Raw genomic sequence first — 17,055 nt, 5'->3', positions numbered from 1 at the left:
GTCACTGCATTGATTGTACACTTTTTCACTAAGGCAGCAAAAGGCAACACTCTGCTCATGTGTGTGTGTGTGTGATTATGTCTTTTTATTTAAACCTAAATGGGGGCACAGGTGAATATCAAGTGTCTGCACACTGGTGGTGAACTCCTGGAGAATTTGTATGCTGACTGTATCCAACTGACTTCCAAAGGAGCCAAAACTGAAATCCAGAACACTCTTGTGCTGAGGGGAAGACAGTCGCCAGGGTAATGGGGGAAAGAGGGAAATGGTGTGGAGTTGCAGAAATGCTCCAGATGATGTTTATTATTTCACGCCACGACAAGCCAGCAACCCCATCACCCCCCCCACCCCTCACCATCACCACCACCGCCAACCCCCTCACCTCAGCTCTGTCAAGTCCTGGAGGCGGCGTAAACATTCCTGCATGAGCTCACGCACAACATCACTGACATACTGCTTTGCCGTGATCAGGGTCGTGTCTCTACGGAGCACACTGAGCATAGCGGTGACGTGGCCTAAGCAGAAAGCAAACCTAAGCAAACCTGGCCAGGAAAAGCGAGTAAAGAGTGGTGTTTTAATGTCATACTGAGTGATGGAAGACATCCTCTCTTTCCTGTCTATCAGCCATCTGTCTCTCTCTCTGACACCTTACCTGGGTATTCCATCCATTTCACTTCCAGGGTTAAGACTTCAAGCTGCGTTTAGTTTGTGTAAAGTGTATGTGTGTGTGTGTGTGTGTGTGTGAGAGAGAGAGAGAGAGAGAGAGAGAGAGAGAGAAGGGAAAAAGCCTGGGTATACATATGATTTTGTGTTTGTAATTATATGTGTCCGTGTGTGTGTGTGTGTGTGTGTGTGTGTGTGTGTGTGTGTGTGTGTGTTTGTCTTGGTGCAACTCTGCAGCAGTGTGTGTCATGAGCACTGTGCTAATGATCAGACAGGCTCTTGGAGAGGTGGAGGACACAACCCATATATCTGCACAAGCCCACTACTAGGCTATCTAATGAGTCTTACAGGGCTCTGCTACCAGTGGCACTGACAATCCCACTGGGTGACAGACAGCTGTGATTTATTGTCTCAAAATTGATCAGCTGCCAATACAATGTAGTTATTCGGACAGTGTTTTGTTTAGAGAATAATAATGCATCATTTAGGTCTAGTAAAATCTATTATTTTCAGCTGGAAAGTGTTAGAAATTTGGCAACGAGTTAGAGTCAGGTGAAACCTTTCCTGAGTGTGCATTTGACATGTACATTTCCATTGACTTATTTATCTAACAGCTGTTTTGCAGATGTTTCCCTCAAAATGACTTCTCCTTAGTGACTTATGGTATTCACCCAAAGGTGACCTATTCTATTAGGCAAAGTGCAAGTGTCCCCAGCATGGCTTCTCACATCCTCTCCCCAAATGAATTTGCTTACAGGTTCTCGGATGGGTCACACAGTTGCCAAGGATACGGGGGGTGCCCTCCGTGCGGCACACCAGGTACAGGCAGGCGGCGATGACGTGGGTCATTTTGCGTCCGCGCGTCAAGTGCTTGCTGACCACCATCTTGAAGAAGTTGAATGCCGTGTCCAGGCAGTGCTGGTTCAGCTGCAGCTGGCTGCCCAGGTTGTGGATCTGCCGTTTCCCTGGAGACGACCACACCACGCCATTAAAGTCAACATGACGGGACTTGCACACACATTCTCTCTTTGAGACACACACACATTCTCTCTTTGAGAGACACACACACACACACACACACACACACACACACACAAAAACACACACACACAAAATATACAACCACAAGTAGACAGGCGCACTGTGGACACACACACACACACACACACACACACACACACACACACACACACACACACACAGAGACACGTGGACACTCCACAGACATTGGTGCATGACTTCATACACAGGTGTTTGACTTTCCAGTAGCGAGTGAGTGAGTGAGTGAGTGAGTGAGTGGCGGCGGGTGATGTCATGAGAAGGCGGTCTCATGCAGACAGGCTCCTGAGCGCCCCGAGGCTCTCTGGCTCTCTGGCCTGCCAGATTCAGCTGTTTTACTCCCCAGGGAGAGACCATCTGCAAACCCTTGTACTTAAACACACACGGATAGACACACACACACACACTCACTCTCTCTCTCTCTCACACACACTATCAATCTCCCTCTTACACACACCCACACACACAGATCGCTCTCACACACACACATACCGACGCACTCATGAAAGTACATATACACACTCTCAAACTTGAGCACACTCGACAAATCCCCAATTCAGCACCAAAGTCCCAATGCATAATGTGTTACTTAATAACCAGTGTGAATCACATACTGCATGTCCCATCAACACCACTATATGTGTGTGTGTGTGTGTGTGTGTGTGTGTGTGTGTGTGTGTGTGTGTGTGTGTGTGTGTGTGGCTCTAAAGCAAAGACAAGGGCTGGACGTGACGGCAAGCTCTGGAACAAACTAAACTGAAGGTGGATGCCAAGGTAGGAGTGTTTGTGTGGGTTGGCACCATCTCGGCACAGTGCGAATTACAGGCGTCGGAGGGGGGTTGGCGCGCTGGCGTGCCCATGCCAAAAATAAACCAGTCCGAAAAACTGGAGGAACAGAGAAAGAAAAAGAGAGGGAGAGGGAGAGAAAAGCTATTAAGGGCATGATCCCTCTATTCTAGAGCCACTGTGTGCCCGCTCATTCTCTTAACACACACACACACACACACACACACACACACACACACACACACACACACACACACACACACACACACATGGACACACGGACACATGCACGCGCACGCACACACACAGACACAAATGCGCACACACACACACACGCGCACACACACACACACACACACACTTCTTAGGCCACACTAATCTCTGTGTGCTGCCACACTCTGAAAAACACTGGATTAGCCGACAGGTCTGCGCTGACCCTACCCCGCCTGCACACATGTGAGTGTGTGAGTGTGTGTGTGTGTGTGAGTGTCGACTGGGATTATGTAACCTTGTCTGTGAAACACCACCTCTCTTAGCAGAGACTAAATCTCAGCATCAACACAGGAGAGGCAGAGTGCCAAGGTATTCATGGGAATGAACACACACACACGCACACACACACGCACACACACACACACACGCACACACACTCACATGCACACAAACACAAGCACACGCACACAAACTCACATGCACACAAACACACACACACACACACACCTCGGTCAAAAAATAGCATAAAGGCTGAGACCATACGGCTTTCCTGGTGTCATGTCAGGATTTGCTCAGTCCATTTGGCAAGGGGACAGCTGGTAATGAAATGGGAATATATCAGTGAATGTCTCTGGCCAAACCCTGCTATCTGTACTTTAGCTAATGAGTTGAGTAGGCTGCTTTACATTCATATCTGTCCAACGTGACAAATTCAAACAGCACTGAAGGCAGACTAAAATAAAAACATCTGCTGCAGGTGACACAGTGTGTGTGTGTGTGTGTGTTTTTGTGAACAAGGGCATGTGTGTGTGTGTATGTGTGTGTGTGTGTGTGAGTGTGTGCTTTTGTGAACAAGGGCATGTGTGTGTGTGTATTTGTGTGTGTGTGTGCGTGAGTGTGTGCTTTTGTGAACAAGGGCATGTGTGTGTGTGTATTTGTGTGTGAAAGTGATAGAGACAGAGAGAGAGGGGACGTTTGCATGACGTTTGTTTGGGAGTGTGTATGCGGTGTGGGCTAGGAGTGTGTGTTTGTGTGTGTGTGTGTATGCATCTGGCCTAGACCGGAGTCTGGAGCAGTGTACATCAAGGAGTTTGAGTGTGTGAGTGTGTGAGTGTGTGTGTGTGTGTGTGTTTGCTTGTGAACATGCATGTGTAGATGCGTGTGAGTGAGTGAGTGCGTGCGTGCGTGCGTGCGTGCGTGCGTCCGTGCGTGCGTGTGAGAGAGAGAGAGAGAAAGAGAGAATGGAATAAGCTTGTGTATACATATGATTTTGTGTTTGTAATTATATGTGTCCGTGTGTGTCTCCGTGTGTGTGTGTGTGTGTGTGTGTGTGTGTGTGTGTGTGTGACAGAGAGAAAGAGAGAGGTGATGTATGTGTGTATGGACATAGTCCAGGTGTGGCAAGCTCTCGCTGCCCAAGCTGTTCTCTCACAGGGACGTGCGTGCCCGTTCACAGCAATCCGCAGCCATCAGAAATCCCACAGATTTTCCATCAGACAGCTGTGGCTCAACACTGGCACCAGCTGGCACACACACACACACACACACACACACACACACACACACACACACACACACACACACACACACACACACACAAACACACACACCTAATAATAACATCTCAACAAATCACAACAGCAAATGTCCTTAAACAGGCACATCAGGCTTGCAATTGTGGAGTGAGTGATTTCTAACACGCTCACAGGCAGAAGACAAGTCTACAAAATGAGTACCGATGTACATTCCATCCACCATGTTATGATCAGGCAACAACTTAAGCCCCATCCACATACAGTGTACGACACTAGCAACAGGGCTTTAGGCCAAGAGGACTGTAGATCTCTTCATATAATCGTACATAATCGTTAGATAAGGCGTGACCGTACGGCCATAAAGAGAAGTGCTGGGTGCAGGTGGAGCGGCTCTTTGACGGAGGGTGTCTGTTGAGGCCTGCCTGCCTGCCTGCCTGCCTGTCACACCAGTGAGTGAGGCTGGGCTGGGCCGCACGGAGAGGGCTGGAACTGGGGCAAAGTGAGCCTGGTTCACACACCCACACCCGGACGCTATTCTCGCTTTGTTCCTCCAGGCTGTTACTGTTACTGGGGTCCAGGTCTTTTTATGTGTGTGAGTCTGTGAATATATGAGTCCAGTGTTTCCTACAGAATTGAATTCTATTTGTGGTGGCATGTTTACAGAATTAACTTGAATGCAACAGTTTTTAACAAATTAGCGCAGTGTGGCTATGATGCTAACCAGATTTAAGCACAATTTAGTACAATCTGGAAAAATCATTGTGTGGTGGTCAATGTTGATATTGTGGTGGGCCGCCACAAATAAGTCAATGTATGGGAAACACTGGAGTCTGTGTGTGTGTGTGTGTGTGTGTGTGTGTGTGTGTGTGTGAATGTCTGCTGCCTCAGTGACTATGGTGCATGTGTGTGTTACTATGTACTTTGAGTCTGTAAATATATGTGTAAGTGTGTGTCAATAGCGACGGTCTGTGTGGGTGTCCAGTGCATGTGTACGTGACTATGCATTGTGCATCTATGAATGTGTGTGTGTGTGTGTGTGTGTGTGTGTGTGTGTGTGTGTGTGTGTGTGTGTGTGTGTGCTCTTTGCCTTCAAACGCTTTTCCCAGCCGTTATGGGCCTCTCCGTGCTCTCCAGAAGTGCATTGCACACGGCCAGAAGAGGCTGTCTGAGGTGAAACTTACCATTCTGCAGCGTCTGAGCGCGGGACTCCTTTCCCAGACTGGTATGGAAGCCACTCCCAAGGACAGGGGCCTTCGCTGGGCCTGCAGATTGACAGAGAGGAGAGAGAGAGAGAGAGAGAGAGAGAGAGAGAAAGGGAGAGAGGGGGAGAGGAGGAGAGGGACAGGGGTAAAGGGATGGAGAATGGGAGAAAGGGAGAGGGAGGGAGGAGAGAGGAATGCGCAGAAGAGACAAAAGAGAGGGTGATCATGTGCTCTCTGCTGTGGACCCTAATTACATTATTCTGATCAGGCTGCACTCTGGGAAACGGCCCGGCCCCCGTGGAATTCCAAACGGGGCCGTCTCGGGCTCACTCGCGAGCAGAATACTGATTTCATGGGTGGGGGGAGGTGGGGAAGGGTTGATGTGGGACTGTGAGTTGGGGCTACTGCCTTTCATCCATGGGGTGGGTGGGGGAGGGGGGGGCTGGAGGGTGAAGGGTGCAATGGGGAGGTGGGGATCTTGGGGGGGGGGGGGAGGCTGATGTCAAACTCGCCGAGTTCCTGAGAATTAAGAGCGGGTAGTGGCCTCCCGTGCACAGGGTGTAAATCCCAAACGGTTCCAAAAATACCCTCAGTCTGACGGGCTGTGGCCAGTACTAACATATGATGCAAACACATCACAGGGGTCTGAACTGTCCTGGAGGAATGAACAGATCACACGACTGAAGACAAGCTAATCTGCGAGCCCTTGCATTACATAATATGTGAACCAGAGTAATTACTGGCTCACTGATTCTTTACAATGCATTGCATTCTCGATAGTACCTACATGAACTGAACCAAGTAACTGACTCATTTCTCCTATCTACAGATACCAACTGAAGTAAATCATAGAGCTCTCTGGTCTGATCAGGTCAATAGACATTTGCTTGAAATTTCAGAACAGGCACATTCTGTACATAAGAAGGAATAAAGATGACATAGTATCGCCATCTAGTGGTAACACATCCCAAAGTGCAAAAACCCAGTTACCATATCAAGTTTCAGACACAAGATTAGAGAGCCCCCTGCAGTTTAAGAAGGCACACTGCACACAGCTGCTCTAAAACCTTTAGGAGTTCTGCAGAACTGAACGTTATATGACGCCAACAGAGGATATCGAATTCCCAAGACATACCTCAAGAGGAATAGCGTTATCTTTTTTGGTCCCGTCAAAAAATGCAATGCAATGCAAAGCAATGCAGGTTCTCCCCATTGAAATACACTCACTTAATCAGCCACACCTGTCTCCTCCTCCCACCTGTGCAGTCCTTGATTGATCGAGTGGTGTGTGTTGCAGAGAGCTCTAGGAGGTCAAACTACACGCTCCCTTGTACTGCTAGCAAGAGCTGACTTCTACTGATAGTCTAGCTGATACTGTGACTTCAATTAGACAATGGCAGTGGGGCTTGGTTTTTACATTGGGTAAGTTTGAAATTCTACCTATGAACTGAGGTTTTTCAACGTCAGGAGGTTTGTGATCTGTTTGGTCAGATGCAGACCCTCTTTTAAGTGTCACTCAAAGAAAAGGATAAACACACAATTTTATCACAACAGATTTGCACTACTTTGGTCAAAGTCATTCAGAGCAGACCGCATCGACGAGGCTCCAGAAGGTATGTTTGTACTACACAGATATGTGCAAGTCAGCATTGTGCAACTGATTTTAATTCAAACCAACTAAAATGCAAACACTGTGTTGAAAAACGTCACTATATCACTATCTGGTGCACTAGGCCTACTTAGTGAATAATAGCCTCTATATTCACTAAATAGTACACCAAGTGGTAAAATAGTGAACACAACAAATGACTGCAAATTTAACTGTGCTTCACCTCCCAGGTGTCATACAGACGGAGTGCCGGGATCGATTCCTATGGTTGTCCGTAGACAAGGCCTTCGCTGGAGCCAATCCGAAGCTACAAGCAGTGGGTCAGTGATCCATCTTCCAAGTTCTCACTCTCAGGCTGCAACAATGAATCGATGAATCAATTAGTTGTCAATTATTAAATTATGTGTCAACTATTTGGGTAATTGGTTAGTCGTTTCGAGTCATTTTCTTTAAGGAAAATATCTAATAATGAATCATTTCAGCTTCTTAAACTTGAATACTTTCAGCTTTACTTATTACTCTGATGGTAAACTAGATATCTTTGACATGTGGGCAAACAAAGCATTGGAGGCCATAATCTTGGGCTTTGGTTGACATTTCTTCTCAATTTTCTGTAATTGTCGATTAATTGTGAAAATAATCGACAGATTAATTGACTTTGAAAATATTGTCAGTGGCTGGCTGTCCTAGCTCTCACTAGCACCCACATTAGGGTGATCCATAAGCCATAAGTGAGTGAGGGTCCAAGTTCAAGTAAAGGGATTAGGACTGACCGTGGGCCATCTTGCCCAAAGGAACGCTTCGCAAGCCATTTTAAATGCCTTACTTTTTCATACTAAATTTATTTTATCTTAGATAAGCATGGCTTTCATCCTGTGGATGACAACCAGGCGGTAACGTGTGGATATACCATCAGCAACGTCAACATGAACAGCCGTCTTACCCTCAGAGCATCCTACTTCTCCTGTTACACACAGAATCAGGTGCTTTTAATTTTAAATACCTGACATATGGCTATGAGGAATACTAGGTACATCATTTTATAGAGATGTTAATGGATTAACCCGGGGGGGGGGGGGGGTTGTGCAGCCCGCCGGCCAATTTTTCAAAACCCAATGTGGCCCTTGAGCCAAAAAGTTTGCCCACCCCTGGATTAACCACACACATCAGTTGGAAGACTCACTTCTTGAGTAATGCCAGTGTGCCATGATCTTGTGCATTTTCAAAATACAAAAAAAAATTATTACTAAAACACAAGGCCGAGATTTCCTGGAATCTGAATAACGTGGACACAGTAACACTACACTGCCCTACTAACTTGTTAACTAAGAAACAAAACTTCTAGGACGACGAGTCGTTTCGATTCCTGTTCAATGTCATCGTGGCTGATGGGGAGGACAGAGAGACAAAGTACAGGGTGAAAAAGACCTGCAAGCTGCCCTTAGCCTGGTCCAGCAGGGAGATCATCTGTGAGGAGACGTACATGGAGGTACACTGATTTATCTGTGTTTATTACTGATGTTTCAGGAGTTTTTTTTTTTTCTCCTCTCCTTACCACCATCGTCTCTGTGCTTGCTATTGGGGTTGCGTCTGCGATTCTCTCAAAAGATTGTCGATATCAGTCAACCAAACTTACTATATCCCTTATATTAGGAGTTTTCCCTGGTCACTGTTGCCTGTGTACTTGCTATTTCAGTTTAAAGGTTAAGGCTCTGGAATGCACCTTGACAAAATGTTGATCGCTAATGACATTGAACCGTTCATGATGAGTCTGGCTCAACCCATCATTTCCACTGACTGGGATTACTCTGTTACTGCAGGTCACTGTGGAAAAGCACGTGTCCTGCACAGCAAGTGAGAGTATGTCCATGGAGTCCTGGAACACAGCCTTAAGTATGGTGAGCTGTAGGGCTGAGCTCAATTGCCATATAATGTGATGTGCAACATATCGTGATGTACCCCTTATTGATGTATGTATTGGTACAGATGTTGCAAAAAACTAAACATAAGACAACAGAAGTCGTTTAAGTTAATACAGATTTGAAACTGATTCAATTTTACTTTTAAGATCTCTGTGGGTCTGAATTGATGTGTTGTTTTTTGAAGTTGTGCGATTCTTCACTGTTATACAGAATTATAAAGAACAGCTGTTACGGCTCCTACACACAGTTGCGTGCGTTGCAGTGCTGGAGACGCATCCCATTCACTTTACATGGGCTCACGTCATCCGTTGCCGAACTGAATTGTGGGTTCGTTGCGTCGCGTTTCTCCCGTCGCTCGCGTTGAGAAGTTCAGCTGATGCTGCAACGACAGACGGCACTGGCCAATCAAGCTAATCGACGGACGGCTCCAACCAATCAAATTACGGTTATACTTCAAGTCATTTGCATAGCTACCGTCGGGAACACCCACTGGCATGCGTTGACGGAACGCAACTGTGTGTAGAAGCCATTAGAGTGATTTCTGTTTTGGCCATTTTCCAGAATCAACATGTAATGTGATGCTATCATATAGTGGCCTCTATCATTTCTAGTACTCTTCACTCTTGCTTCCTAGTACTCTTCACTCTTGCTTCCTAGGCCCGCTTGACTGCCAGTACCACCTGGCAGGTGATGTTCATGGGGGATGAGGACACTATGGAGTCTATGTCCTTCACTGATGCCCTTGATCAGGGATATAGGCTGGACACCAGCCCCACCAGGGTGGTGTTCCGCACCACCTACAGGCAGCCTCACTCACAGACTGTTCTGGTGAGTGAGATTTTTTTTTTTAAGTATATTTGTGGGCTTTGTTTGCCTTTATTGAGACAGGACAGTGAGGAGAGTGACAGGAGGCGAGTGGGAGAGCGAGATCAGATGGGATGGGGAAATAAGAGGTGTCAGACATGAACCCAGGTCCCTGTGCACTTGCACCCCAATATGGTATGGTGAGACTGTTCTAGTGGGTTAGATATCTGTCACTGTAGGTGAATGCATTACCATGGACAATAGTCCACTATTCGCCTCTGACTGTCTGAGATATGGCAATGCTAAACACAGTATAATTGTGAGGTTGCAGCAGCGTAGTGCAAATTTTACTTGGTTGGTGTTAAATATGCAGTCCAGGCCCAATCTGGCCATATCATATTTGCTATTTATATTAATACATGAATAGCTTAGACTGGTCTGCTTTTTAAACTAAATTTAACACGTGAGATGAGTTCCAATGTCCATATAAGCACATTTAACGTTTAACAAATTCCTTCAAGGTTTTAAAAAGATGCAATCTTTTTTTTTTATCAGGTTGATGGAGTTGCCACAGAGGTCATCAATGCCACTGTGTACTACAGGCAGAAATGGGTGGTTATAATGCTTGACCTGTCGGCAGCCTGCACAATCAGTAAGCCATCTTAATCTGTATGAAGTGCTTTTGTATACTTCAATAATGAAAGGTGTCTGTGATCACACTGTGTTTAAAACTGTAATTAAAGGTGCAGGAGGTTAAGATCATCTAAAAATATCCTTGACTTTTTGATGATTTCATCTGTCTTGCAGTCACTCTAATTAATGTGATCAAAAATGTCTTTGATAGCTGCCGTCAGAATTCAATCTTGGCCATTCCTCCACTCATTTCAGACCATGGCACTTTTGACGGGGAGCAACTGCACTGGTCTATTCCACGCGTCATGACTCCACTGGTGCAGGACCCTTCCTCGTTTACAAGCAGCCAGATACGAATGGGGATCGACGGCCAGCTCCTGGAGGAGACCGTCTGGAGATCCCGAGGCTTCGACTTGGAGGAAACGGGGCCGATTATAAACATCAGCGTTCCCTTTGGAGCTCAAGGCGGGTACAGAAAGGTGAGTATGTTCTGCCATGGCACACTTGGCCAAGAAATGGGGCAAACTGAAGCATGTGGCACAGAAAGGGATGTGCTTGTCACTGTGAAGAGAGCAATGGCATTTCTGTTTGCATTTTGCAGAGCTTTGTGCTGGACAATACCTACCACGAAATCTACGCGATTTTCATGTATTATGAGCATGTGTTTTCACGGGTGTATGCTGACGGTACTGACGACGAAACCAGACACAGGATGATGAGGCTCCTGGAGACTCCCATGGTCTGCCAAAACCCATTTACCGTAGACGGTAAGCCTTCTGACACCCAAGGCAGCATGAGCTTTATTTGCCCACAGAGACCATCTGTTAAGATTAAATTTCAGTATGTAAAATTGTTCTTTAACAATTACCATCACCAAATCCAACTCCTAACCTTAAAGGTTGTATCAGCGATTTCAGGCCCAAAAAAGGCCCAAACATAAATGATCACATTCATCTAATCTTTCCTAACGATCCGCTAGCTGCCTGCCCAATAAGCAGACCGTCAAAAAAACGCATCTCTGTAGGCAGCCTAGGCTCCGAGATCTGTACACAAAAAACAATTGCTACCAACAAGGGTTGGCAACCCACTCAAAGGCAAAATAAAGTGTTTCAACTAATAACCGACGAGATGCGCGTTTAGGAGAGTTTTAATTGCACGGGAGGGAGGGGGAGGGAGTAGCGAGCTAGCTCTGTTTTGTTTGAACAACAGAAGTGACGCATCCCCGCTATCGCTGATACAACCTTTAACCATAAATTGTAATCAACAGTGTGCCAACAGATAATTTGAGCATCTGTAGATAGACTGGGGCCAGACTATTAAATGCAACCAACCATACTACCAGTGCTACACCACTTGCATGGATGGCTGTGTTGAGCCTTATCTTCTGTCTGTCTTCCAACAGAGACGGTCCTTGATGAGCACAGATTTACTGTGATGCTGGGGCACTTCCCCTCGGACATTGAGCTGGTGTCCATGAAGATCAATGGCGTCTTCCTGACCATTCCTGAGGCTTTTCAGCAAGGCTACTCTGTGATGACCCTCTCCAATATGAATGGCACCCACGGCTATGTTCTCGAGGTCCCCTTTGACAACCCCGTAGTGCATCGGGCTGTAAGTATGTAAATATCTAAGACATGAGCCATTACATAGGTCATGTAAAAATGTAACAACGTCTTTTGGCTGATATGCCAGGACTGACCTCTCTAACAGTATTTAGGTGAAGGACTACTGCTGTATTCTCTGAACATCAACTACACTCTGCATGTTCTCCCACAAGAAGAGCCGTTCTATCACCTGGCCTCAGTTGTGGCACAATTCCACAATGCCTGTAAGAATTCTTAAGAATTGTTCTTCTTGAAAAATCAAGAATGCACGGTGGGAATGAGTCAGAATCAAGCCAATCTGATTGGTTCACCATCTTGCTTTGTCACACCATTCAGTTCCTCCTGACATCACTGCCACCTGCAGAGAGAGCGGCATCATTTTCTACATTGGCAAGCCCACTCTGGACCACCTATGGGAGGTTGGCGTGGGACACGAACTACTGACACCAGAACTGGCAAAGCGACGGGGCTACATTCTGACAAATGATACACAGGGCTTGATCCTAGAAGTGCCCGTTTTTACCTATGGCTACACTTATGAGGTAACATTACCGGTAATATTCAGCCTGTGCATTGTAAACCATGTGAAACTGGCCATATACCTGTCCAAAAGGGCTTGTGTGTTGTTCAAATGTCTCTCTCATACAGAACATTACCCTGAAGCACTTTGTTGGCATCTTCAAAATAACAGCAAGAGATTCAAAAACTTTGAATATTCAGAGTGTTGCAACAAAATACTGTAGTTTCCAAACAGATGAGTTGCTTGGTAAGTACGGAGACATTAACATGAATGTGTCTGTAATACTGTATGCATCGTATTTCTTGAGCTTTAATTCAAAGGGCCCTAATTTAAATGGTGGGCAAAGTCTAATTAAAGCTAATTTAATAACTAAGCAAAATCTAGTTGTTAATGTAATACCTTGAGCAAGATCTTAAGCAAACATCTGTGGGTTAGCTCATTGCTTCCACACGCTACTCATAAGTGGAGTCCATGCTCAAGACACTTTGCTCATTGTACTGTATGACTACCCATCATCTAAATTCAATTAAATAAGTTGTTGATTACACTTTTGATGTCCCTTCAGTGTGTTCAACAGATGGAATCATGACTCTTGTAACCAAGACAGCCACCACCTGGCCCAAAGTCCTGACAAGACAGATAACTTTGAGGGACAAAACCTGCCAACCACAACAGGCTCATGACACCAGGATCATGTTCTCATTCGCCTTAAACACATGCGGAACTAAATCCATGGTACTATTTCATGAAGCAATTTCTCTTTAATCCACCACTGTTATGGGTGGTTACCGCTCATAAATTTGCTAGGTTACGGGGACGCTGGCGAGACACGCCGCTCCGTCTGGCATCATGTTTTTGTTTGTTTTTATGTAATGTCATGTTCATTTTTTTGTATTGTTTTGTATAGTTAAATGTATTATCTCTTCATTTATGTTATTTTCAATAGTTGTCGTGTTATGCTTAGTCCCTTTTACTGCTTCCAAGTCGGCTGATGTTGTTGGTCCATTGGGAGCTGGCTATGGCTAGAACTAGCTGCTAGCTTTTGCCCTGGACTGACATCCTTCCATCCATCCATCCATCCAGGGTTGGTCTGTAGACGCAGCTGTGCGCCATGCCGTTGGACTAAGTTAACACGGACTTTTCTTTATTTTAAATTCTTATTTATTTATTTAATTACTTTTTTTCTTATTTCTTATTTTCTTATTTATTTTAGTACTTTTTCTACATTTTTGTTTGTCTGTCTCGTATGTCTACCGTTAGGTGTCTCGGGTACGCTGGCGATTACGCCGCTCCATCAGGCATCTTTTGTCTTGTGCATTGTTATTTCGTAAATTTGTTTGTTTGTCTTGATGTCGCGGGAACGCTGGCGACTACGCCGCTCCGACCGGCATCTTTTGTCTTTTTGTTATGTGTCTTGTTTGTGGAGCTCTTTGTGTTGCACTCTGTGCATGTTAAATGCGCTATAAAAATAAAATTGACTTGACAAATGTTCTGTTTGGCTAATGTCCTCTTAAGGTTGGAGATTCTTACGTGGTCTACGAAAATGAGATCATATCTGCCAAGCAGTACATTCCAAAGGACAACCCAATCATCACAAGGGACTCTAAATTCAGGTGATCACCATGCCATTTTTATTAAATAGTTTCAGGAAAACTGATATAATTTATCTAACAGACATGTCATTTTCCTCACAGACTCACTGTGCAGTGCTTCTATCCACTGACTTCTGTGAGGAGTCTTTTTGCAGAGGGAATGTTTCTGTCCAATGAGCCTGGCTTTGGTTCAATTAATATGAAAAAGAATCCTTCAGCAAATGGTAAGAAATAACTACAATTTATTCACTAAGGGACGATTTCCTCTACATGAATTCAGCTTAATCCTAGACTAAAAGCTTTTTGTCAATGAAGATCTCCTTTGGAGTTCTCTTTTTGTCCAGGACTACGTTTAAGATGTATGTTTATATTTTACATGTTAAACCTTCCCTTAACTGCTTGGCTTTACCTGACTGACACTGCTACTGATTACTGGTCCTTACTTTTTTGTCAGCAGAAGGGAATGGAGTTGGTTGTGGTCAAAAGTATTCTGCCAATTCCGAAAGCCCCGGTACTGTTTTTGAGTCTACAAATGACATAACTAGCACAGAGCCTCTCCCTCATGCCGGTATTCAACCAGCCAGCAATTTTCTTCCAATACCAACATGGCAGCTCTTTCGGAGTGGTGACCGGCACTCTGAACATGGCTCACTGTCCGGTGGCTTGGATACATTAGCGAAGGAGAACAACAAGGGAACTAACCCTGGGTTTTGGACTGAGACAATCCACAGTGCCTACGAGGCACCCCCTGATGGCTATCAGCTACCTGCTCAACAGCATTCTTCCAACAAGGGTCGATCTCCTGACCGAGCGCCATGGAAAGAGAGCACTCCCATCTATCATCGGTACAAATCTGTCCAAAATACCAGCACAGACAGTAATGGTAAAGCTTTGAATAGAGATTTTGTCTCAAGTACTGGGCCTAGCATTTTACGTAGTATTTACAAGGAGAAAGATATTTCTCATGATGTTGTGAAATCCCATCCTCATGTCACCCTTGTTGACAATCCAGCTTCAGACTATAGTACAATTGAGACCCAGCCCCCATCTAGATCAAATTCTCTTAATCCTGCCAGCACCATTGGTAGCAGTGTAAGTGAGGAAAAAAACACTATAAACCTGGGACACGCCATCAACAAGATGACGGGACCTGTTCAAAATGATTCATGGACAAGCACTATGAAATCTGACCGCTCATCTGAGTCACACATTGAAGGCCTTAGTAACCCTTCAACTGGCCAACATTTGAATGCTCAAACTTCAAGCAAGCATGGCTCTACTTCAGTGAGCAATGTCGATGAGGAGATCCTTACTAGAGATAAGCAAAGTAGCAAGAGGGATGCACAGGACAGCAGTGATGTCCCTGACAATGAGTCCCTATTAGGTCGTAGTAGGCCTCAATTGTTAGAGGCCGATGGCATTATTCAAAATGCTCCGAGAAACGTCCGAGACTTTCGATTAGCTTCACGTCATTTTCTAAATGCCATGAGTTCTAAAGTCAGGCACATGCTTCAGAATTTTGATCCCAGACAGTTTGCTCCTCCTCCAGACAACGCATCACTTCAATATCACAATTACAATGATGAAAATGTCCAGGAAACTACAAACCTATCCTTGCCACATCATGCGGAAAGACCCAAGACTCGAGCTCAAATTTAAAACTGTTAACTTGCATCATGCCTTGGCTAAGCAAGGCCAAGATGATCAACTAACTCCAAAAAGGACAAAGCTTGCGACAGCAGACCACCAACCATCACCTGGCTATAGAGACAATCAAGTAAAGGAGGTGCAAACTTTTAAAAAAGGCTTTCAAAGGGACATAGCTGCAAGTGGCCATCCCAAACCTAGACCATTAAAACCAGCACCAAGCTCAAGACACCAGCAGTACCCAAAGGCAATATGGACCTAGTGTGCATAAAGGCATTGTGAAAGGTAAGGGCATCCTTCATTACATGCTTTCTTGAACCACAGGAATAAAGGTAGAAAAGTGCACAATGCTGGTGAAAGGTTGTTATTTGACATCAAAAGCCAAACAGTTTGTACCCATCCCTCCTTCAGCAAAGATTGTTAATTGGTATGTCAACTGCTTTTAAACAAACCTATAGCAAAGGTGCTCTAACTGCTTGACAACAAAGTGCACTTTAGTCTCCAGACCAAGTTGTTGCTATAATTCACAGTACAGGTCATGGTCAATAAATTGGAGACAAATGTCACTTCAATAATCATGCATTTAGGTACAAGGTACAACTTCTAAACCTCCAAATAAAACAAAACCTGCTGGTGTCCATCTATTGTAAATGTATGAGGGAAAGTTGCATGAACATTGACACTGTTTTACTGGCGTACCATTTAACTGCTCATCAACAATGTAACACACTCTTTGCAGCAGAGAAGGATGCACTCACCATCAGCTGAGACGAACTGCCCGACAGCTGACGAACCGCCACCGCTGTTTTCCACGAACTGGACCTCAGACACGATGATGTTGTCCTCCAGCACAGAGCCGCAGCTCATGCACACAGCGCTGCCGCGGGCTTGGTCAACATCGATGTCTGAGCACCCACAAGTCTTGCACACCCGCGAACTCATGATGTCGGTAGGAGTACCAAATAAAATCTGAATATAAGGAAAAGTTATCGCAGTCTGTTTTAGCCTCCATTCACTAATATAGTTTCCCGTGTACAAAAATAGTGACGGTACAGGATTCTATATTTACTGAAAGATAACTTGCATAATATATTCTACTGCTGAATTAAGACATTTAAATAAATTCATTATTAACGTAGGTACCTGACTCGCGTTTACATGACCAACTGCATAGTTAGCTAACAATTAGCTTTTATTGTTATTCCAATGTAAGAAAGCTAGCTCATATGTAACTTCCAAGTTGTAAGTTCCTCATTCGTGCAAGCA

The 17,055-nt window shown here is 45.1% G+C and overlaps 2 protein-coding genes across 2 annotated transcripts in view; one reads left to right on the top strand and one right to left on the bottom strand.

Moving 5' to 3' along the window:
• brf1b (BRF1 general transcription factor IIIB subunit b) overlaps positions 1-17,055 on the bottom strand; it is an 85,889-nt gene that overhangs the window by 68,535 nt on the left and 299 nt on the right. The window contains exons 2-4 of the mRNA XM_076273284.1: positions 16,548-16,758; positions 5,438-5,518; positions 1,455-1,628 (exon numbers count right to left, since the gene is read on the bottom strand). Of these exons, the coding sequence (XP_076129399.1) occupies positions 1,455-1,628; positions 5,438-5,518; positions 16,548-16,731 (439 nt within the window). The 5' untranslated portion in view covers positions 16,732-16,758. The remainder of the gene's footprint in view (positions 1-1,454; positions 1,629-5,437; positions 5,519-16,547; positions 16,759-17,055) is intronic.
• On the top strand, positions 7,994-14,498 carry LOC143110226 (uncharacterized). The gene is made up of 14 exons (XM_076273115.1): positions 7,994-8,050; positions 8,413-8,556; positions 8,888-8,965; positions 9,647-9,817; positions 10,349-10,445; positions 10,682-10,905; positions 11,028-11,193; positions 11,829-12,037; positions 12,137-12,254; positions 12,367-12,572; positions 13,154-13,285; positions 14,066-14,163; positions 14,245-14,278; positions 14,487-14,498. The coding sequence occupies exons 1-14, from the start codon at positions 7,994-7,996 to the stop codon at positions 14,496-14,498; spliced, it is 1,746 nt and encodes a 581-aa protein (XP_076129230.1).

This window comes from Alosa pseudoharengus, unplaced genomic scaffold, assembly GCF_046254945.1.
Source record: "Alosa pseudoharengus isolate Yale_2024_CS ecotype anadromous, Long Island Sound unplaced genomic scaffold, YU_APseudo_1.1 YU_APseudo_1.1_scf_7, whole genome shotgun sequence".
Taxonomy (NCBI): Eukaryota; Metazoa; Chordata; class Actinopteri; order Clupeiformes; family Clupeidae; genus Alosa; species Alosa pseudoharengus.
The sequence above is the reverse complement of the archived record's forward strand: the minus strand, read 5'-3'. Positions and strand labels throughout refer to the sequence as shown.